Source organism: Zingiber officinale, chromosome 7A, assembly GCF_018446385.1.
Source record: "Zingiber officinale cultivar Zhangliang chromosome 7A, Zo_v1.1, whole genome shotgun sequence".
Classification (NCBI taxonomy): Eukaryota; Viridiplantae; Streptophyta; class Magnoliopsida; order Zingiberales; family Zingiberaceae; genus Zingiber; species Zingiber officinale.
In genome coordinates, this window is record NC_055998.1 from 37,480,061 (window position 1) to 37,505,573 (window position 25,513).

The following is a 25,513-nucleotide window of genomic DNA, read 5'->3' on the forward strand; positions in this document are numbered from 1 at the left end:
ATCTATCTTCAGGTTTAGTCGGGTGAAACTTGGACATCTGAATTACTAATAAAAAAGTGTTGTTGATACCCGTTAGTATTGATAACAATTTGACAATAATTTCTTGAATGACTAAATGGTATAGCCAACACGTAGGATATACCAACCTTGACAAGTCTTAGAAGGATTTCAAATTAATTTGTGATTACCTTTCATTCGGGTCTAATTGGTCTTTTATTAGAATTTGAAAACCCAATCTATGTCTGATATACCCAAATAAGCTATAAAGGATATTGTGAAGTTATTCCATGCTTAATTCACACTAATTGTAGTTATATTAGTGACAAACATCTAGGTTTTTTAGATTCCAATAAATTTGATATACTGTCTACTTTACTTGCAATTTGTAAATAACTAACTTATTATTCCCACATGATGTTCAGTTAGTTAGAAAGTCACAAATTTACAATAATAGGATAGAGATTAATTTTCAATTGGTGCATGTCCTAGGGAAAAAATTCTTCTTATATTTTAATCACTTGGCCGTCGGCTCTAAGCTGACCTTATAATTTACCTCCCTTTATATAACCTAAAGATTGACCATGAAAGATATCTAGAATGAGCATAATCACTTTTTACTATAATAAAAATAGCTAATTTATAAAAATAACACACGTGTAGCATTTCATAATCTCAATATATAATGTTGCGACTAATTCTCCTTTCTCTTCATCCTCTATATTCTCTATATAATGTTGTACTACTTCCCTCCCTCCTCTTCTCCATCTTATCCTTCCATCCAGGTAATTTGAACATTTCTCAATGGTTCTACTTAATATCCAGCACTTTTTTGTCATCCTAAATCGTTAGTTTTTATTGCTTACTAGTACAGTAGTTTTCCAATGACTCAATGGCCCAAGTTTGAGACCGATTCAACTATTTGATTCAAACTCAAGCGTTGCCACTTGGATGAATTGCAAGACCAACCCAAACCCGACTTACTTGGCTAACATAGCTTAATAAGAGCGAGCGTGGAGCACAACAAACACGATCCAAGTTGATATTCAACCCAAGTTATTAATCGAGTTTAGAAAGTCCCATACCTTCAATCAATCTCAGTTGAAGTCATCATTTATGTTATAGTCACTTTGATTACTGCATTAAAGAACAGACTCATGACTTATGACAATAAGCAAGTTCATGAACACGACGAAACAAACTTGATCACAAGCTTAACACAAAGGGATGTTTTCATTTTCTTTTAAACATTAAACTGCTAAGTGATCAGAGCTAATTAATCTAAACCTTGAGAAATCTAATATCAAACAAGCTATTGTGTCTTTTTTGCCAGCCAGTTACATTTTTAAGAGATTCTTCCAAAGGTGCTTCAAAAGTAGCCCTTGCCTCTACATATTTGACCTACAGTTAGATTAACTTTAAATATGAACTTCATGGTACATGAACAACATTATCCAAGCAAACTATAAAATGTCTTAATTTACACAAACAAAAAGAAGCAACAAATCCACTAGCCTTCAGATCTTTAAGAGTTCTTCACAGATTCAGCAAATATGAGATTTATTGTAGGTTTTTGCTTGTGTGAAGTTAACCCAACCAAATGAAGGGTGATAAGAGCATCAATCATGCATCTATGGTGTGTGAGTTGCATGATCTTGAATGGATCATAACTCCCTCATTTCTTAATCAAATCTCATGATTTCAAGTTCTAAGGGTTCTTCTGTTACTCTACTTTAAACTGAAATAAAAATCTTTGCATGAGGATCTCTGTGGTTCTCTCTGGAGCTCTTGAACTCTGACGAACTCACACAAAGGTCGCAATTCGACCTTTATGCATTCCAAATTCAATTTTTCACTGATAACCCAACCAATTCTCCTGAGTCCGGACTCGTTTGAAAGCCAAGTTCAGTAGCTGTAGACTGACGGAAATTTTAGAGAATTTAGTTGAATATTTCATGAGTTATTATCCTCCAAAGTGAGTAAAGAAGCACACTCTATCGAAGTCCAAACTCACTGCCCACCCAAACTACAAGCTGGTAGATTGTCTTAACTCCATCACGACCGTTGGTAGCATCCAATCTGAGGGCCTACATTTGAAGGCAACCGAGGGAGCGATCCGTGGGAAGAAACCATGGGCCAATCAGCTTTCGTCGTTCTCCCTTCAGGATGATATATATTTAAATCCTTTCTCTTCCAGGCTTAGTCATCTCAACCGCCCCGGCAATCACCTCGCAGATCTGTTTTAGTAAATCAGTTCGAGTACTAGAGCTCCGGCGATGGCGCAGGAGGAGATAGAAGTCTCCACGGAGCCTAAGGAATGCTTGGTTGATCCCCCCGTTAGTGAAGCCACGGCGGAAGGTGGTGCGGAGGCCACTGAAGCTCCTCCGGCCGGAGAAACCGATCCTCCCAAGGAAAAAAAGGAGCCCAAGTCCAGGAAGAAGGCTTCCGGCTCCCGGAAGCCCGCCGCTCACCCGCCTTATGCTGAGGTAGGAACAGTATCTCCCTCGCATGTTGCCACAATTGGTTTAGATTAGATCTCGATTGTAAGTTTTGTGGTTCGATTATGTAGATGATTGTCGAGGCGATCGTGACGTTAAAGGACCGTGCTGGATCGAGCCAGTACGCGATCGGCAAGTTCATCGAGGATAAGCAAAAAGATCACCTCCCCGGGAACTTTAGGAAGATCCTCCTCGGCCACCTGAAGAGGCTCGCGGCGTCCGGAAAGCTGAAGAAGGTAAAGAACTCGTACAAACTCTCCGGTGCTCAGGCCGCTGCTTCCTCCTCTGCTGCCCCGGCCAAGACGAAGGCAAAGCCTATGTCCAAACCAAAACCTAAGCCTAAGATCGTCGCCAAGACAGCCAAGGCGAAGACTGCTGCGTCCAAACCCAAGGCTAAGATTGCTACACCTAAACCCAAGGCGAAACCTGCTGCGGCAAAACCGAAGTCTAAGTCTGTTACGGCCAAACCTAAAACGAAGCCCGTTACGGCCACCAAGCCCAAAGCCAAATCGGCGCCCGCTGCTAAACCAAAACCTAATTCGAAATCCAAGGCGAAGGCCAAACCAGCGACTCCTGTTAAGTCTAAGGCCAAGCCAGCGACTCCTGTTAAGTCTAAGGCGGCCAAGCTTGCTCCGGCAGAGGCGAAGCCTAAGGCTAAGCCAGAAGTACCGCTAGCGTCCAAATCAAGGGCAACGCCGAAGCCAAAGCCTGCGGCCACAAAGCCCAAGCCCGCCGTGACACGATCGAAAGCAAAGTCCCCCGCGCCGCCTGCTAAGGCGGCAAAAATCTCAACGAAGGACACACCTTCGAAGAAGGCACCGCCGCCAAAGAAAGCTCCGGCTGCTACCAAGAGGAAGGCGGCCGCACCGGAAGTGAAGAAAGCACCGGCGAAGAGGGCGAGGAAGTAAGCTCCAAAATTTCAGCTGTCCTGAACGTTAATCGCCTTTTGAATGTTAATTTCTATGTTGAAGTGTTTTTTTGTAAATTTTATTATGTTTTCTTTTGCACGGTAAGGATTACGAGCGTTGGAGGTAGTATCACACTTCTGGTAGAAAGTGAATTTTAGTCGTAAATTTTCATTTGCCTCTCTTTTTGATGTGTTTATTTGTGTGATAGGAATCGTATCGTGCGAATTTCACTAGTTCCTCTATAATTATGTTTAAAATACTGATATAACATAATTTTAATCTTTATATAATTTCTTATAGTTTTTATTTTAAATCTAATAAATATTTTTTTTAATTTTCATTAAAATGCAGCATTTAGTGTTTTTTTTTTGAAAAAAATTGTTCCTTATTCGGCGTTTTGATTGAGTGTATAAAATATATCTTTTGGGTTCATCAGATAGCTAAAATGATATATTGGTATATGGATTAATGATTTAATCAATAGAATTGCAACGAAAAAAAGTTCAATTGATCTTTAGCGCTAACTTCAATTCAAGTCTTGATCAAGTATCTGACTGTATTAAAATAAGGGGAAATTTGAATGTGAACAACACATAAATATTTTAATATTATATTATAATATATCATAACTTATATTTATATTATTTTATATTCATAGCAAACATTTGTACTAATACCTTTTGATGCTTTAGTTTTCATTAATTGTGTTTCTCTTTTAAGCCATATGGGGTTTATATTCAGTGTGTTAAAATATGTCCACCTTTATATTTTCGTCACTTGTACTTAATACTTAGTAGTCATTAGTTATTTGTTTATCTTTTTTTATACTAATTTGTAATTTATCTTTTTTTATTAGTGTAGGGATGGATTGGTGGAGACATTAGGATGAGTGAATCCTGTGTTTTTTTTTCGCCAAGTGTTCCACTCTCTTAGTCATGATAAAAAAAAACAAAATGATTAACTCGAATTTGGGATGATGAATTTAGTTTTATAAAAAAATTTCATCGGCTGTCAGAATAATGAACGCCCATTCTAATAATCAGTATTCTCATATTTATTATAAATTAAAGAGATTTTTTAATAATACATCCTAGTTAATTTCAAATGCTATATTCTTAATTTATCATTGGAAAATTTAAACATAATATCTTGGAAGAATTGTAGCATGACTCTGATATAAATTTCGAATGCTACATCCCTTCTCTCACACATCGGATGAGGCGAAGTATTTGCAGAGTCAATATGACCCAGAAATAAATATGCTTTTGTTAGTACATAGTGCACCGATAACTTAACATGCATTTTGACCTATATTAAAAAGTTTAAAGTTAAAATATATGTATTTGACATACTTCTTAAGTGAGCAGACTGGATTGACTTAATGAATCTTGAGGATTATACACTAAGCATAAAGTTAAAATGGGTCGAGAGGATTAGACTTGCAAAAATTCCAAATGGATCAGATATTTAGCAAAAGAACTAGGTGGATCAATGTATCGAGGCTCGGAAAGACCTGTGGATTAGAGATCAGACATTAAATATGGAAGTTTAATAAATGGTAAGTCGAGTACATCGTTGGGATAAAAAGAACTAGTGAGGCCGAGTTCTAATTGAAACTTAGGCATGACTCCCATATATAGAAAATGATTTTTCATATTGTTTATCCATACTTTGACATGACCTTGATGATTTTCACTCACTTATAAATAATCACTTTTTTTCATAAAAGAATTATTTTTTTGCAACCTTTCTACTCTCATATGTAGTATATCTAAGAGCATCCACGGAGCTCCCATTGTGAGCTGTCATCTCTTAAAAACCTCTTTCCTATAGTGGAGGAATGTTTTTCTATTTAATTGAAAAGTGGCTCCGTGATTACGGGCCATTTCTTCAACATTTTATTTTGGTATATTAAAATATTTTTAATAATTGTAAAAAAAATAGAGAACATACAACGACTAATTTTTTAGCTGTTGTTTGTCATTAACAACAACAAATTGTTCAACAGTTAAAATTTAAATTTTTAATTTTTTTAAAAAATTATAAATATAGGATCGATTTTATTTTTTCATTTATTCCATTGTTATCTTTGCTCTCACTTATTTTTTCCTTTCATTCCCTATTTGTATTCAAGATGGATGAAAATCTCAATACTTCATTTACAAATCTTTTGAATTTTTCAAATACGGAAGATAAATACATCTTCTCAAAATACTCGCATTCCTCCGAATATCCAATATCCTCATATTTTCTCTCACACACAATATCCTCTAAAATTTTAAAATATTTCATATGTTCTACTACAATATCCTCTAAATTTCTCGAATTCCAAAGTTCTCAAAATAATTCATATGTTCCACAATATCCTCCAAATGAGGATCGCAACCAAAGAATGTTGGGTTTCTGGATTGACCGTCGTGCGTGCTTCCCGATTTACCTTGGTGGACGGTGGAAAACTTCCGTGGGGCCGAGCCAGTCACCCCAGAGATAGTCAATGAGACTAAGTTTATATTTTTTATTATTGATTTATTATCAAGTTGAACCCTGTGTAGAGACAGGAATTAGAACGGGGGACTAACTTAATACAATAAATTATATGTTATTATAAAAATAAATTATATAATAATAATAATAATAATAATAATAATAATAATAATAATAATGAAAGTCATTACACTATATTGTTCAATAAAGTTATGTCATACGAAATTTTAAAATATAAAATTTATCTATAAAATAATATATATCTATATCTTTAGTTAAATCTTGTCCAATATAGAGTGTCAACAATCTTCAAGAAAATCATTCTCTATTTTATTATGAAGTATCATCATCTTTATATGCTTCATTGTTGAAAAATTCGTTGTAGAAATGGGTCATGTCAAAACAAGATTAATCAATCTAATCAAAATAACGAAAACTTTGGACTGCTTACTTTTAGTTAATTATTGGCACAATTCAATAAGTGCAGAAATCTTCATATTCTACATCACGTTGAGTTTATAATGTACCAATTCATACTCCAAAATAACGATGTCTTGATCCTTGAAATCTTTAGGATAAAACTTTGTTGCAAGCTTGCATATATTATCATTGTTAATTGAGTCAAATTAATTTTGTATGATCTAAAGGTGTACTAAGCGAAATAAGTTACACTGATGACTCATTGAACAAAGTATTTAACTCCATCAAGATGAAATCTAATGTCGCATTAAAAATATCAAAGTGGTAATGATGCTCAATTGTAGTTTACTGATGTGAATGACTGATCTTATATAGACAATCAAGTTTAGACACTAATTTTATTTCTCGAATAAAAAACTTTCACTTCATGAAGAAATTCTTCCTACTTGCATTCTCTAAATTCTTGAAGGATAATTTTGGTAGTAGAGGCATAACAGTCAAAATTTCTTGAGATTTATTTTGAAAATTTGACAAAGAGTATTTGTTGTTCTCATAATTTTATACATTAAGTGAAAAATGAATACAAATTTAAAACTTACCATGTTTCTATAAATCCCCCAAACTTTAGCCTTAGCTCTTCCATTTGGAGAATGGTTACTGAACTCCAAAAATTTTAAAGTTGTAACATACATACCTATCAAGTTTTTTTATTGAGCCATAGTGAGAACTCTAACTAGTAGCTTTTGTGCGCTGCAAATTACCAATCTAATTGACCCTTCTAAAATGACGTTCTCCAATTACCAACGTATGATCAATTTTATTTCTCTGTGCAATATATAACTCAATAATATAATGCACTTAGTAAATAAAATTAAATGACAATATTGTCTAAATGAGAAAAGAATTTCAAAATAATATTGACATCCTTGGCTACAGAAACCAATGTTAATTGTAATTGATGGGTAAAATAGTGGGCATAAAATGGATAGAAATAATATTTGAAGTTCATTCCATACGCCACATATATTGCTAGCACCATATATCCTCGACCTATGATTTTCTTAACTAGAGGTCATCATGAACAAGAACATTTGATATTTTTTTTTTTCAGATTCAATGAGGTAGTGCCAGAAACCTCTCTATCAAATCCCATGATTATTTAAAAACCTCAAGATAATGGTCATTTTTCTCCCGTTCAGATATATCTTGTGCTTCATCAACAAGAATACAAAAGTATTTATCTCTAACTTTTTCATGAACCATCCGTAGTACTCTAAGGTCATAATATGTAAAATCTCTTTCTCAATTTCTGGAGTGATATATTAGCATTTTTTGGGACCATTCTCGAGTACAATTTCATCAAATTCTGTACTCACTTTTACAAAAGCCTTCACAAATTCAAGAAAATCCACACGATTAGATAAAGATAAAGATTCATCGTTACCTTTAAAGGCATAGCCTTAAAGTGCCAGCCAACAAACATTGACAATTGAGGTCCTCAAATGTAAACAATTTTTCTCCTTTTTCTCTTTATATTGGGTATGCATCACATTATCAATATGTTGCGAGAGACTTATCAAATTTTTATCCCTTTCTCACACATTGTATGAGGCGAAGAATTTGTAGAACCAATATAACCAAGAAATACACATGCTTTTGTTAGTGCAGAATGCACTGATAATTTAACTTGTATTTTGATGTATATCAAAGAATTTAAAGTCAAAACACATCTATTTGATATGCTTCTTAAGTGTGTAGACTAAATTGACTTGATGGATCTTGAGGATCAGACATCAAGAATAAAGTCTAAATGGGTTGGGAGGACCAGACTGGCAGAAAATTTAGATGGACTAGACATCTAGCAAGAGGACTCAATGGATCAATGTATCGAGGCGAGGAAATACCTGGTGGATCAGAGATTGGACATCAAACATGGAAGTTTAACAAATGGTAAGTAGGATAAGTCACTGGGATGGAGAGAACCAGTGAGGATGAGTCTCAATTGAGACTTAGGCGTTGATCCAACTTAGAGGCAACTTGAAAGTCTAAGTTGAGATCAAACTAAAATCCTTGTCAAGATTTTATCATGCATATATCTATTCTAAATTTATTTTGTAGGATAAATACCATATTTATTCTAACATTATTTTACAGGTGTTATGTTGACGGGAAAATAAGTTCAGTCGACATATCCTCAAAAAACAAGGTTCTGTTGATGGATCATATAGATTTGTCGATGGATCATAGATATCATCAAGATGAAATTAGATCAGATCAAGGGAGAAAAGGAAACATTGGGTTCTATCAACTGATAAGTATGTTCAGTCAATGGATCATCAAATTTCACCGAGATCTGACTTGATCTGCCAGATCTAGCAAAAAGGAAAACTTGGTTTTAATTGACAGATAGAGTGGATTAGTCAATGGATCAATCTGATTTCATGATGGATGAGATTGAGAAGATGGGCGCGAACCCAGTAAGATGCTTTGAGTTTTGTCGATGAATCAACAAGACTAGTCGATAGAACAGTAACAATTTCGAAAGCTCAGCTTAATCAGTGGGATCTAGTCGGTTGGTGACTCGATTATAAAAGAAGCCTTGAGGTCATAGGCTTGATATCAATTTTGAGAAGAACCAACTCTTCCACTTCGTTCTCTCATTCTCTGCACTAAGTTTGTCTTCGAGCAAGCCTCCGCGCCTAGAGTAACGCCAACAACGAGCTTCAATTCTACTATACTATTATCGGTAAACTTTGTTTTCATTGCATAACTAAGAGAGTAATAAAGTTATTACTATCTCTTTCAATTTGTATTTGATTTCTCCTTCCAAAGTTTTGGAGGAGATTCTAGTGAATTGTCCAATAGATATGGTCTAAAAGATCGTGGGTCTTGAAGTATGAGTTGGCTGGGCTCCGAATAAAGTAAAAATTCAAGTGTGATCTTTCTTTTTATTTTTTCTTATTTCTATTCCATTGAGTACTCATTTTCCAATAACTTTCATTTAGAAAATAAATTTTTTTAAGCTACGAGATTCCCTCCCCCCTCTCTCATTCTCAACGGCCCTACAATTGGTATCACTGCGAGAACTCTTGAATTTGGTGCAGCCACTAATCGAGAATTTACTTTTTTGTGTTAATTTTTTATTCATTTTTTCTTCTATTGCACTACTTACCTCAAGATAAAGTCTTGGAAATTTTTTATCTTTAAAAAGCTATCTTTGTAAGAACAATGGCACAGTCCAAGGGATATTCCACCATATGTCTTCCACTCTTCAATGGAAGCGATCTCCCATACTATAAAAGGAGGATGAAAGTCTTTCTCAAGATGGACATCGACTAATAGTTTACTATCTAGCATACAACATTGGTCAACAAGATTGGAGAAATTTTTGACCTAGAGAAATGGACAGACGAAATGAAGAAGAAAGCACAAACCAATTTGAAGGCACTTAACACACTACAATGTGGCTTAACAAAAGACGAACTCAACCAAGTTGATGTTGTGGATCTGTGATCAGCTAAAAAGGGGGTTGAATAGCTCGTTACCCCAAATTACTTTCCTACGTATTCGTTAGCATAACAGAATACAAACAATATAAATATGAATATGAAAGCTAAACAACAAAGATAAGAAAGCAAACCACTACACGTTGATTTACGTGGTTCGGAGATAACTTTCTTCTACTCCATGACTATCCATAAGGTGGACAATCCTTATCCGTCGATGGATTAGTATCCAAAAAACTCCAGCTAGCTCAAGCCTCCTTGTAGGTGGAGAAACCTCAACACAACACCAACCAAGAACACTTGGAATACAAAGAGAACTTGGAGAACTTGGTGACTACTAATTAGGGTTAATTACCACTAATTTTGTCAACTAAGGCCAGCCATCCCAAGCTCTATTATATATATTTTGGGGTCCTCTGCAAAACTCGTGATTTTGCCAACATCTCTTTACTAGTCGACGGTGCCATGACTTTACTAGTCGATTGATCTCTTCAGCCATTGGGCACAGAATCATTCTGCACCTTACTCCAATTGACTAGTCCAGACGTCAGTCGATTGGTAAAACTCTAAACCTAGGGTTTCTCTTTCCAACTATATTTCTCTCGCACTCAGACCATCATGACTCACTTGACTTTTCTTTACAGCATTGACCTCTTATCTTCAAGCCTCCTTCCTTTAGCTCTCATCCTTCGGATGTATTCAAGCCTGCGGCTTGTCCCAATACCATTCTTCGCATATGCCTTGAAGTGCGCTTCCCTCGGCTTGTCCTTGTTGCCTTGTCTACGGTCTTCATTAAGATATGAAACATGCATTGAAACCTATCACAAGACTCTCCCTACACCTAAGCTCCTCGTTAAGATAGAAATTTCATTATAGGTATATTTAAGAACCTATCACAAGGCTCCTCCTACACCTAAACTCTCCATTGAGCTAGGAATTTTACTGCAAATGTATTTAAGGTTTTCGACACTTAAACCTTACTTCTCCCCCTTTGCCTAATATCAAAAACTTCCAATAATATCCCAATTGTCGAAATTTAATAATCCAAACTGACCCTAATTCATGTATTTATCCCCCAAAGATCTCATACACCTATACGAGTTATCCCGGTCAAACCTAATGCTGAAAAATAATTTCAGACTTGTATCAGTCGACTGCTATTGTTACCAATTGACTGTCCTTATCAAAATAACCTCATAGAACCATTCTATATTTGATAAACACTGTTGCCAGTTCACTAGTATCTACATCGGTCGATTGACATCCTATTTTCAGCCCAAATAGTATTTTTTATCCAACTTCAGAAATACATTGAAAAATTTACAAACATCCAAAAATCTCTAAATTTTATGGAGAGCTCTATTTTACCTGTGTCTACTTAGAAAAAAATATATTTAAAAATATACATATCTCAGATCCCAAGATTGATATAAAATCTAAAACTATCTAAATGGTTCAATTGAACCTTGACCTAAAGTCCTAGTTTTAGCTTTCTCTTAATGTATTTGTCCATATTAAATCATAATGCATCTCTAGCATTAGTTTATATGGTATCTATACATGAAAAACTATTTTTCATGCCAGATGACTCCAATGTCATATTTTAATGTATGAACTCAACTCAATTGTACTAATTTCTTTGATTTGAGACTCAAGTTCATCTCCAGACCACTTGGTATATTCCATTACTTATCTAGACTCCCAAGTAATATCCACTTGAGATCTATTGACCATGGATCCACTTTTGACTCTTTGAGCTCCCATTAGAGCTCTTAACTTTAGTCACCTCCCTAGGTGACTCATTTATTGTGGCTAAACCACAATGATATCCCTTAGAAGATTTCCTTATCTTCTTAATCTTATACACATCATCCTTACCATAATTATATGCAACCATAACATATTTCTTCTCATTAGCCTTGGATGACTCTCCCTTGACATTATCATTTACTATCCTACCATATGATCTTTTTGACCTTGGAGGGACAACTAGATCGGTATCCCAAATCTGATATATCATTGTTGTATTTTTGGCTACCTAACATCATACCTAACCCATTAGATCCAATATTGAATCTCTCTAGGGTTTTCTCTAAATTATCAAGATTTGCCTTCAAAGCTTGATTCTCTCTTTCTAGATTCCTAACTCTAGAATTGACTTGTCCACCTTGGACATTCCTAGACCTACCCATCTTTCTAGGCATATGTCCCCCATTCTTGAGATTTTTGCCTAGGTTCTCTATTACCTTCTTTTCCTTAAGTAATGAGAATTTGACTTGTTTAGGTCTATTATGCATAGGTACCTTAGGGTTAATTCCAAAATTTACCCTATTCTACCATGATATCTAAAGCCAAAATTATGCATGGGCATAATATGACTAGCAAAATCATTTCTCCTAGCATGTATGGGAAAATAACAATTTGAATTATATTTCAAATTAGGATATACCTCCCTTACCCTTGAATCTCTCATTTAATTTGAGCTTCTCTTCTTCTCTCATTTTTCTTCAAATGTGCTAGCTTCTTGATCTCCCTCTTCTTAAGACATTTGGTGTGGTAGTGCCCCTTCTCCCCACACATGAAGCATACTATACACATTCTCCTCTTTTGGATTTTTTCATTCCTATAATGCATGTTAGTATTTAAAATAACTTAATTGAGTTTAGAAGTTACCTTTTTCTTACCCAATGGATACCTACTCTTGTAATATCCCTTCTCATTGCACCTAAAGCAAACAATGTGGTCTTTTGACTTCACTTCGATGGAGGTGCTAGCTAAGTTGACTGCTTCCAAGACCTCTTCTTCATCCGTTTTTGCTTCTTCTTTAACCTTTGAAGATGTAGATGATACTTTCTCATCTTCCTTCTCGGAAGTTGAGGACATATCAACTTTCAGTTGCTCCTCCTCCATTTAAGTCACTTCATCCCTTTCTTCAGATTTTTCTTTTCTTTGTGTAGGCTTAGGCTCTTCGCCTAGAACCATCTTTATCTTGCTCCACAAATCGTGGATATTCTCGTATTCACTTACATGACTTGTCACATAATTAGGTAAAATATCAATCAAAATTGATATTATCTTTGAATTTACATTTGATTGTGAGGCTTGCTCTTCCATCCAATAGTGTGGTCGGAGTCTCTTCCATTTCTTGTCTTTTAAGACTTCAAATGGCTTTGCGACAACCATCATGGTGTCTTAATCCATGTCGAAGAAGTTCTTCATTTTCACCATCCAAAAGATGATGTCTCATAGATTTCCTCCTTCATACTTCGGCGAAATAATTAAGCCATCCATCCTTAGCTTCCCCGGTGATTAGTCCGACGAAGAGCGACCTAGCTCTGATAACACTTGTTGAGAATCAGTGACCGGATAGAAGGGGGTTAAATAGCTTGTTATCCCAAATTACTTTCCTACGTATTCATTAGCATAGCGAAATACAAATAATATAAATACGAATATGAAAGCTAAACTACAAAGATAAGAAAGTAAACCACTATATGTCAATTTACGTGGTTCAGAGATAACTTGCTCCTAGCTCACCACTTTTCGTAAGGTGGACAATTCCTATCCATCAATGGATCAGTCCCTGGTAAACTCCAGCTAGCTCAAGCCTCCTTGTGGGTGGAGAAATCTCACCACAACACTAACTAAGAAGACTTGGAACACAAAGAGCACTTGAAGAACTTGGTGACTACTAATTAGGGTTAACCGCTACTAGTTTTGTCGACCAATGCTAGCCACCCCAAGCTCCATTATATAGAGCTTGGAAAAATTAGTAAGCTAATTTTATCGTTACCAGTCGACTGATTCTTGCACTAGTCGACTAGTGCTCGCCAATAGTCCTTTACAGAATCTGTGATTCTGCCAACGATTCTTTACCAGTCAACTAGTGTCATCACCAGCCGACTGATCCCTTCACCCGTCGGGTACAGAAGCATTTTGTGCCCTACTCCAGTTGACTGGTCCAAACGCTAGTCGACTGGTAAAATTCTAAACCTAGGGTTTCTCTTCCTGAGTACATTTCCCTCGCACTCGAAGCATCACGACTGACTTGACTCTTCTTTACAGCCTTGACCTCTTGCCTTCAAACTTCCTTTCTTTGACTCTTGCCCCTAGGATGCATTTAAGTCCGTGGCTTGCCCCAATGTCATCCTTCGCGTATACCTCAAAGTGTGCTTTCCTCGGCTTATCCTTGCTACCTTATCTATGGTCCCTTGGATGCTCCATCTTTCACCGGATTCGAAGCCATCAAGCTAAGTCATATGTGTATCTTGCAAACCTGCACAACTCAAATACACATATCAAATATAAGGGTGAACCTACCTTGAACATTTTATCCAAATATCAAAATTATGGTCACACTAGACCCCTAAGATTTCCTCCAACAGTTGACCCTTTCAACAATACAAAAGAATTATGGGAGAAGTTAGTCGAACTACATAAAGGGACAAACGACACAAAGGTAACAAAACGTGACCTTTTATTAAATTCCTTACTAAATATTAAAATGTCAAATGGTTAGTTGGTAAACCAACTACATAAGAGGATCAAAGATATCTTCAACAGACTATATCTCATCAACCAACAACTTGAGAACCATGACATAATTAGGTACACTCTTAACTCATGCTGTCTAAACTCTTTATGGATATCTATGGTAGATGCATATAAAGTCTTAAGAGATCTTTTAAAAATTTGATTAGATGAACTTTTTTGTAAACTTAAACTACACGAGCAGTCCAACTCAAGTCAAGCCAAGAAATGTATTGTCCTTGTTACAGGATCAAGCAATGAGCTAAAATTGAAAGATCGATTGAAGCACTAGTTTGAAGATGAGTTCGACATTAACTCAATCAAAGAACAACTAGTAAACTGATGTGCGTAGATTATATATATTTTTATGCATTGTTTGACCCACATCTACTTGCAATTCATAAGCATGCTATTTTATCATTATATCAATATAATTACTATTTTTATTTGGAGATCTGGCCTTTGTATAATTTCATCGACAGGATGTATTTTGGAGCAAAAATAGAGCAAAAATGAACATTTGAGTAGCTTTAGAGGAAAAATAGCAAACATGGTTGTGCCCCCTGGCACGACCATATTCTACCAGCTGATATGATCGTGTCTCATGAGAAACGATTGTGTCTCCCAGGAGCCAGCTAGAGTTGTGTCCAACAGAACACACGACACGATAGTTCCAAAAGGCAAGGTCATGTCTCGCTCCAACAAGACCAATGTTGAGGCCATGCCTAAGGGACACAGTTGTGTACATTTTCCATAGCTTCCCACTACACGACCATACCAAAAGGCACAACCATGTCTCGCTTCAGTAGTTCCAACGGCGAGGTCGTGTCCCAGGGACACGATCATGCTTCTTTCTAGCAGTTCCATGGGCTGGTCGTGCCTCCTCTTCCAGAAATTCCCACGGCCTGGCCATGCCGAAGAGGCATGGCCGTGCCACATAACCCGTGGCTTACACACCACGGTCTTGTCTCTCATACACAGTTGTGTGGCGTGTAGCCAAGGCCATGCCCCCATCTATAAATGGAGATTTTCTCTCCTTTTAACACTATCTTGGGTTTGGGGTCCACCCCTTTTCTTGGGGAAGGGTTCTCCCCTTAGGGGAAGCACTAGAACCACATCCAAGAGTTGTCGTGACGATATGTCCACCATCTGAGTTAGGACTTTGATAACTAGCATTTTGACACATTTTTTTAGCTCTTATACTTAACATTTTTATCCTCTTGTATGTTTAAATCTTATTTTATATTATATTTTATGAGTTGGCATCTATTTAAAGTCTTGATGTAATTTTTTCTATATTTCCTAGAATTTTATCTAAAAAGGTGCATCTTATTTATAGGGAAGCATTTTGGAACAATCTAGGCCTTCAATGGAGATCTATAGTCATTTGGATCATTCATATAGATTGAGAAGATCTGTACTATTCATAGAGATCATCCTCATCCAAGGAAAGAAGAGTTCAATTTATCTAAGTAAGAAGAAAGAAGCCCAAATCAATCTCAAGCCCAATTTCACACCCTAATACATTCACATCTCTTAATGGATTTAGATCTTCTTCCACCACCCCAAAACCTGGATTGACTCCTGCCTTACCTTATCCTCAAATCTAATTCGTTGATTTGAAAAACTACTCTTCTCCTCTCGCAAAAATCCCCAATTTTGGATCCCTGTTCTCCTCTTCTCCTCTCGCAGAAAGAAGGGAAAACTGCTTCTCTTCGATGCCATCTTTGCCCAAGCTTCAATCCAGACATAGCTACCCCTCTTCGTCAGCTTATTCTCCTCCATTCGTTGGTCGATGACCATCCTTTTACATATCCACTGCCAGTTGGCCGGACGCTATCTCTTCCTCATCCCTTCTCCTCGATGCACAAAGCTCCCCAAAGCCTAAGCACCATCACACCACCATGAAGGTCGGTGGCTCCACCTCTCCACTACCACCATCTGGCCATCCCTCACCTTCATCTCCTCTTCTTCTCCATCTCCACCACCAAGGTCAACCCTCCTCTTTGGATTAGAAGAGGAGAGGGCAACCCCTTCTTCATCTCATCCGCTATCCTCAACACCAAAGGTCGACTACTATATCCATCAATCTAGCATTCCCAATCTCTCTGCTCTCCCTCCCTCTTTGGGTTACAAGAGGAAGATGCGACTTCATACACCATCTTCGACCATCCCTCTTTAGGTTAGAAGAGGGAGAACCAAAGCTTTATTCTTTTTCTCCCCTCTTAAGGTTAGAAGAGGAGGAGTTCCTCCATCTTCCACTAGCAGCCCCACATCCTCCACCATAACCCTTTTCTCTTTGGGTTAGAAGAGAAGAGATCCTTCATCTCAATCGGTAGCCCTATCATCATCTCCGGCCAACTTCCCCTCTTCGGGTTAGAAGAGGAGAAGATTGCTCCACTACGGATAGCCGTCATCATCCATCCGACAATTGAGGGAGAAACTGCATTCATCCAAGCATACTTGGTTGATTTTGTTGGTACAATTGACTTTAGGGTTTTGATGTTTGTTTGATAATATATTTAATGGAGTCTAATCAAGTCAAGATTGGACGAATGACTAGCAAGGATAGGGTGAAAAGTCTACTATGTGACTAGTATTAACTTCGATTAGGGAAGAGAAGTCCTAACTGTGGTTAGACAAGGGAAGTCCTAGTCGTAGCTAGGTAAGAAAATCTTGACAGATCATAGAAATCAAGTAGGATTCAGTAAGTCTAGAGGACCCAATATCGAATCTCTGACGGACTAATCTGATGTTGAGTCATAGTGAGTGAAGCCAGGTGGTGAAAACCCAAGGTCTTGGTGAGTGAAATTAGGTGGTGAAAATCCTAGGGAAGGTAATCCTAGGTCTTGGTTAATAAAGCCAAGTGATGAAAATCCTAAGGGGAGGTAACCTTAGGTAATGAGAAGTCTTGGAGGAGTAAACTCTAAGTAAGGTTGATCAAAAGATTTCCAGTCAACCACGCATGGTCGACCAGACTAGCGGATCATGGTGAACCTAAGTTTAGTTTTACCATAATATTTTGCATCACTACTCTTACTGTTGGCTAATTTAGTATTGTAGAAAAAGTCATAGTGGATCAGACGATCAAACATTAAGCAAGAAAGTCTAAATTGGTCTAGAAGACCAAATATTTGGTAGGTAGGTTGAGGTAAAAAATTGGAGTGGAGCAATGGAGAGGCCATGTCTCAGGAAGGGACAAATCCTAGGCTACTGATTCAATTGAAGACATTGGGAGGTTTCTAAGTTGAGATCAAAATAGGTCTTACTATCTTTTCTTACTCATGCAATATTATATTATTGTACTAACTTTGTGTTACAGAGATACTATTTATACTATGAACTAACTCTATTTTATAGAATCTGAAATGATTGGTTGATCGAATTGGAGGTTTAGTTGATAAAACCTAGCTGATGTGGTAGAGTTCCGATCAAGTAAAGCAAACTTGGAAGTTAGGCAGATCGATTGACCGAACTTAATTTAGTAAACACAGTGACAAATTAGATCTCGACAAAGTTGAAAAACACAGGGATCAGTCGATCGATCAAAGTGATTAGTCGACCAAACAATAAATGCATTAATGACACAAAAATCGGATCTCAACAAAGAAGGAAGGTTGCGTGATCAGTCGACTAAGAGGGAGATTGGTTGACCGAAGGGATACGTCGACTGTCACGCCCCGGGAAAGTCCCTGTCCGAATAAATTTCGGCAGCACCTCCCCTGTACGGCGTACAATCTGAAACTTTCTACATCCACAATATACATCAGCCACATGCGGCTGAAATATATACACAACCACACAGTTATATATATCATCAGCCCACTCGGCTGGAACAAAACCAACACAATGGAAAATGACAGAAACTAAATACAAACCAAAACACAAAAAAAACTGCTAGCCGGCTAGGCTTACACAACCAACAACCAATACAAAATACCACATAACTACATTAACACTCCAAAAACAAAATCGGAGTACAGAGCTAAACAAACTGATACATAAATAAACAAAACATATGTGAAATCGATAAGTCTTCTGATGTGACATGGAGACCAGCAGACAGGATACTCCAAGTGACACCATAAACGACCCAGTACCTGAAAAATATAGTGTCCACGGGGGTGAGTTCAACAACTCAGCAGATACCTAGTTGACATGTATAGTAAAACTATAACAAATAGTAATAACTATGGAGTACAGTCTCCTGAACAAAAGAAGGTAATGCATATTAGAAAAGGCTGAAGAGTACTGTACTCACCAGGGCCACCTATCAGAATAATCAGGTCGTCAGACCGGAAGTGTCATAAATCCTGTATGCATGTCAAACATATGCATCCATCCAAATGCAACATATAAGTGCAGCAAACACAAGCAGTAAATGCATAAATGCTTATGATGCCAATGATGCGTCCTGGTCACCCCTGACGCCAGTCAGTCATCTCACACACAATAGTGAGGCCGAGTGGGTAGGGCTGTGACAACCGTACACTCTGTCGTCACTACTCCTGATGAGTGACTGAGTGGACGGGATGCTGTCGGAGTACACCTATCCTCCTACCCCAAATCATAAATGGGGGAGCGCAATGCTCTCAACTATCGGTACACGATGACAGGGAGGAATCCCTGCCGGCTAACACGTTGCATCACGCTACCCATGAGCGGACCAACGGAGCTAAACAAAGTCCCTGCTGCAACACACACTGCCTGAATCGACAACTAACCCATGAGTGGTGGTGTGTGCAAATCCATGTAACTGGCGATGTGCTCAACAATAATGGAGCGGACTATCACACAGCATGCAATCATGATGCATGACACTAAGCATAGAAATAAACTGATCAGCATAACCATATCCATATATATAAAATGAGTACCGTAACATCGATGGTCAAATACGAAGATCTAAAGTACACAGGTCAGATAGGATATCAAAAAAACCTAGGTCCTGAACATAACAAGCATGGTATGTCACTACCTCTCTGAGCATATATATATATATATATATATATATATATATATATATATATATAAAATCATGTGGGTACTAGCATAAAATGCATATCAGGTGAGCAAACAAGCATGTAACAGGTATCCGGTAGTGACGTACTGAAACAAGGACGAACATAATTATTACTAAAGGCTATAACCTACTAGACATATCAACATATGACAGATCAAAAAGATAAGTCAAGGTACCCGCCTCCAATCGCAGGTTTAATCCAGTACAATCCAACGCCGAGATGCTCGTCTCGCATTAGAGTCCTGTATCACCAATATAGATATACATTTTTATTTAGCTACAACTCAAATGAACAGCTAAATAAAAATCCTTAAGAACAACAAAATAAATTGGGTTCTTCATATGGTATGGTACATCATGTCAAACCCCCAAGACAATAGGTTTTGGATAACTATCCACAATAGTCCTATTCACTACATCCACAAGCCAACTCAAACCTTGTAGTTTCCACATTATTCAAAATTCCCAATTAAAACAACTCAAACCTCATTTAAGAATTTAATTTATCTATTTGACCAAATCATCCCCAAGAATAACCTCAAGCCAAGCAATTACAAACTGGAATCAATTCTCCAAACCAAAAGCCCCTTCAGTATCCCTTACAAATCTCATCATAGACAATCATTTAAGAATAATAAAATGATTGTCCATAGTAATCACATTCACACTGTTATACTCTAAATAATCCTCCACAATAATTCATTTTGATCTAGCCTTATTAATAACATTTCTAATTTCCACACAAAAATCTATCATCTTTGATTACCTCTGCAACCTCAATCACCTCTTTAGTGCAACACAAATTAATATCATTCTTACCAAACTCAATTCAAAGTCATCGAGATTAAATTGTTGCTCTTCAACATCATCAAGCATACCTACACCTCCAAACACAGATATTACAGATGCCACCCACAACAAAGCAACATGGAATAAAAGTCTACACTACCACAATCCAAAGAGATACTTTCCAAATCAAACAGTTCTCAATCGATCCTTAATCGACTGCTTCGAAAAAAAAAACAAAAACTGAAATTTATTACCAAGTCAACAGTCGGCAGCAACGGCAGCTTCGAAAATGAGTCACAGCGGCCGTAAGGGAAGCAACACGCTTGGCAGATGACAACCAGTCGTGGATCCCCAGCGGTCGGCAGTGGCGCAGTGAAGACCACGCGGAACAGATCTAAGGTAGAGGAATTCGGCCGGCTAATCGGTGCTCGGAAGAGGAGAGGAAGGGCTCTGCTCAGTGATCGAAGGAAGGGCCTCGGATGGGTGGCAGGAGTCGGCGCCAACTGTAGCGACCGGAGCGACGCGAGAGGGCTGCGGCGCGTCCTGATCTCCACGGCCGAGACAGATCTAGGGCTCAAGGGAGTGGCCGGCGCTAGGGTAGAAGCTAGTAGTCGGCCCGAGGAGAGGAACGGAGACCCTCTGTTTGTCGGCCGGCGATGAGAAGCTCCACGTGTGGTTTGTGCCGACAGAGGAAGAGAAGAAGAAAGATGCTTCGGCGTTGCTGAGGTTAGGGCACAGGCGGTTCGGCAGGGAAGAAGAGAAGGAAAGTGAACGACTCGCGTGGTTTTGGCGGGGGAAAAAGAAGATGGAGAAATAAAGAAAAGGAATTAAGAAATAAACATTTCCTCGCTAAAACGGGGTAGCCTAAACAGGCTTTTTCTGGCCCCGTTTTTATCCTCGTAAACTCGTCCATTCGGTCTCCGAAAAATTCCAGAAAAATTTCTAAAAATTTCCGAAAATTCCCTTATCATTATTCTCCATTTTCCGATATTTTTACATTCCCCCCTACTAATAAAAATTTGGTCCCCAAATTTCGTTATCTACCATCAACAAATACTAACAACAGGTAAAGAGTATAAATGCTGACCGGTAAATTAAATCACATACCCCAAGTGAAAAGATGGGGATATCGAGCTTGGATAGTATCCTCGAGCTCTCAAGTAGCCTCCTCGTCTGTATGATGCTGCCATCCGACTTTAACCTGCCGAATTGTCTTGTTCCGCAACTGACGCTCTTTCCGGTCCTAAAATCCGTACCGGAATATCCTTATAAGTGACGTCAGGCTGAACTGAAACTGAGATATCAGTCAGCCCATGTGTCGGGTCGGGTATATACCTCCTCAGCATAGACACAAGGAATAGGTCATGCACGCCTGCCAAGGACGGCGATAGTGCCAACCCGTAAGCTACTGCTCCAATCCTTTCCGAGATCTGGAAAGGTCCAATGTACCGCAGAGCTGGCTTACCTCTGAGGTCAATCTCCTCACCCCTTTCATGGGTGAAACTCGCAGAAACACATGGTCGCCTCTAGAGAACTCCAAAGGTCTAAGTCTCCGATCTGCGTAACTCTTCTGGTGGTCCTACGCCTCTGACATCCTCCGTCTGATAATACGGACCAACTCTGCCTCTCGCTGTGCTCTATGAGGTCCCAACAGCTGAGCCTCCCCAACCTCATCACAGAGGGTGGGTGTCCGACAAAACCTACCTTACAACGCTTCAAACGATGTCATCCTGATAGCCGAAAGAAAGCTGTTGTTGTAGGCGAACTCTACCAATGAAAAATAGTCATCCCAACCGCCTCCAAAATCCAATACATATCACCTCAGTATGTCCTCTAAAGTCTGAATGATCCGCTCTGACTGTCCATCTGTCTGCGGATCGAAACTGTACTAAATCAGAGCTGAGTGCCCAAGGCTTGCCGCAGACTCTGCCAGAAACGAGACGTGAACCGAGAGTCTCTATCCGAAATAATACTCAATGGGCCACCACGCTTCCGCTGCACAACTCTGATGATTTCTCGGCAATACTGCTCTGCCAATCGATCCAGGAAACAAATCTTCCGGATCATTAAGAAATACGCAGATTTGGTTAATTGATCAACGATTACCCAAATCGCGTCATGGCCTCGTCGTGTCCTAGGCAAATCCACTTTAAAGTCCATGGTAATGTGTTCCCATCTCCACTCAGGAATAGGAATCCGCTGAAATAATCTGGCAGGTATCTGATGCTCAGCCTTCGCCTGCTGACAAACAAGACATCTAGCTACTAAATTCGCGATGTCTTCCTTCATGTCATTCCACCAATAGAAACACCTCAAATCTTGGTACATATGGGTACCGCTTGGGTGGACAGCAAATCATGAGCGATGAGCCTCCGGAAGTAACTCCTATAAGACCGGATGAGACTGAAGTACGCATAATCTGCCTCGGAAGTGTATAACACCCTCCTCATCTCGTGTGAACTCGGTCTGCTGCCCGGAAGCTATCTAGCTGCAAATAAAGTGCAAATACTGATCCACAGCCTAGGGCTCTTGGATCCTCGTCCTGATTGACGACTGAGCAACCATGGTAAAAAGAATACCCTGCTCTGTCTGTCCTTATCCCTCAAGGCCCAACTCGGAGAAACCTTGAATCAAGTCTGTGACCACAACTCGGTGGCAAGCTAAGTCCCTCTGGACTTCCTGCTAAGTGCATTGGCAACCACATTAGCTCTCCCTGGGTGATAGCTAATGGTACAATTAAAATCCTTCAGGAACTCTATCCATCTCCTCTGTCAGAGATTAAGTTCCTTCTAAGTAAAACAGATATTTGAGACTCTTATGGTCAGTGAGAATCTCAAATGTAACGCCATATAAATAATGTCGCCAAATCTTCATGGCAAAAATAATGGCGACTAGCTCCAGATCATGTACAGGGTAGTTATTCTCCTACTTCTTCAACCGACGAGAAGCATAGGAGACTACTCTATCGTGCTGCATCAGAACAGCACTCAAACCCTGAATAGATGCGTCGGTGTAGAGGACATATCCGTCCTCTTCAGAAGGTAAAACCAAAATCGGAGCCGACACTAGTCTCTGCTTCAGCTCCTAGAAGCTGGTCTTGCAATCCTCAGTCCAAGTGAACTTCATGTCTTTCCTGGTCAGGCGTGTAAGTAGCATAGCAATCTGTGAGAAACCCTCAACGTATCTCCAGAAATATCGAGTCAAACAAAGGAAGTTGCGAGTCTCCTGTATAGACTACGACTACTCCCAACGATAACAACCTCTATCTCCTGTGGAACCACGGTATACTCCTACTGGTCACCATGTGTCCCAAAAATCTCACAGAAAAGAATCCCAAAACGCACTACTGAACTTCGCATATAGATGTTCCCATCGAAACATATCTAGAACTATGCAAAATAGTGTGCATGACTCACCGCGGATCCGAAATAGTCCACAACATCGTCAACAAAGACAATGGAAACAGATCCAAACATTCTGGGAATACCAAAATCATCAAGTCTCTGAAAACATCAAGGCTCCGCAATCCCTAATGGTAAAACCGAGACACATAATGTCCGTATCACATACATTCCTAACCATAAGATCTCTGATAATAAATCGGAAATCTAATCACCAACAACATAAATCACCTAAGAATAGATCCTCTAGTGCGAGAGCAACACTCCATCACACAAAATACTACATATATGGGAGCAACGCTCAACCACAAGAAATCCTCCATATGTGGGAGCAACGCTCCACTACAAACAATCAATAACATGTGTGGGAGAAACGCTCCACCACAACCAATACATAAGTGCCCAAGGCACCTAACTATCCAGCTAGAGACTGCACGAGATCTCTCTACCATAGATCACTGTAGGTAGCCTAGGGTATAACACCCAGTAAGCAAATCAAATCCATAGTCAACTCTATCATTATCCTAGTGGGTCGGTCACCCACTAATAGGAGAATTAGTTGACAGGGTAATACAACCAATAACATAATGTAGACACTCAACATTCTACATTCAACATAGGTAGAATCATCATGATGCTACCCACCATACACTTGGCACACGTGCACACACAACATATGTATGATCGACATAATCCTCCAATTAGTACACACCAAACATACTCACAACAAAGGTATAAACCATCGTGATACCTCCAACAATGCATACTGAACTCGTGTGCACATATCAATATAGGTTTAATCGACAATATACCTCAAACAACATTCACATGACATATATACGCCTATGCCAAGAGTATAATCAACATCAACTTCCAATAAAGCATACTAAGCCCAGGTGCACTCACATATCAAACATAAGCAACAAGATACCTCAGATACCACACCAAACACATCTCAGATTAAATCGATACGATACCTTCAATAAAACACTCAAACACATGTGCACATATCACGACACAGATTAAATTGATAAGATACCTCCAGTAAAACACCTAACCACAGGTGCACATCCCACAACATAGATTAAATCGACAAGATACTTTCAATAATCAAATAAGACATGTACAACAACCACTTAGGTATAATCCACTAGAAGCCTACAATAACCACAACTGGATGTAAATACTCATACTAACTGCAAATGAACTATCTATCACACAACACATACTAATCATGTATACACACAACGTAGACATACATAATCAACATACTAGCTCAACGATACAATCAGACAGCCTACCATAAAACTCTTACAACACATAAAAAACATATGTACACCACATAGATATGCATAATCAGCATATTTAATCCAATCTACCACACAAATCCTATGCCACATTCTAAGTTATCCAATTAGGTACATACAGTCTAAAATTAAAGTACCCATGGAATAAGATACATCAATCCTCTATCGACTGACCAAACTGACAATAGTATATGGCTAATTCAGTCCTTTCCACGTCAGTATAAGCTAGGTACTCGATGTGCTCAAGATATCGAACTAAGCACAAATAACCTAAAGGTTCGAACCTCTAAAAATAGAGTATGACAATCCTCTACTGATCAACCAACAAAACTAAATCATTCATCTACTAACTAATCAAGAATACCTTAATCCTCCACAAGCTACTAAGGTATATCAATCTATGACTACCCAAGTCGACAAACGTCAATCAATCTTCCACTGACCAATCTAACAAGAGTAAATCAATTATATGTAATTAATTAAGATAAAATGGTATACTACTGGCTAGGTCAACATGAAGATATAGATACTATCCACTACCCAGCTAATACTAGCAGAGGCTGGTATGTGCCTCAATATGCTAATCTACTAGTAGTAATAGAAGCTAATACTACTAATGGTGTGATATGAAAAATCAGCAGAGACTATAT

The 25,513-nt window shown here is 38.4% G+C and overlaps 1 protein-coding gene across 1 annotated transcript; it reads left to right on the forward strand.

Moving 5' to 3' along the window:
* The first annotated feature begins 2,189 nt into the window (after positions 1 to 2,189).
* On the forward strand, positions 2,190 to 3,580 carry LOC122001333 (histone H1-like). The gene is made up of 2 exons (XM_042556032.1): positions 2,190 to 2,483; positions 2,567 to 3,580. Exons 1-2 carry the CDS (start codon positions 2,274 to 2,276, stop codon positions 3,401 to 3,403), a joined length of 1,047 nt encoding a protein of 348 aa, XP_042411966.1. The 5' UTR covers positions 2,190 to 2,273; the 3' UTR covers positions 3,404 to 3,580.
* Positions 3,581 to 25,513: the final 21,933 nt, after the last annotated feature.

Excerpts from the sequence above, each read along its gene's own strand:
- LOC122001333 (XM_042556032.1), top strand. The coding sequence starts at position 2,274 with ATGGCGCAGGAGGAGATAGAAGTCTCCACGGAGCCTAAGGAATGCTTG. Across the intron at positions 2,484-2,566 it reads CTCACCCGCCTTATGCTGAG|ATGATTGTCGAGGCGATCGT; the intron begins GTAGGAACAGTA and ends TCGATTATGTAG.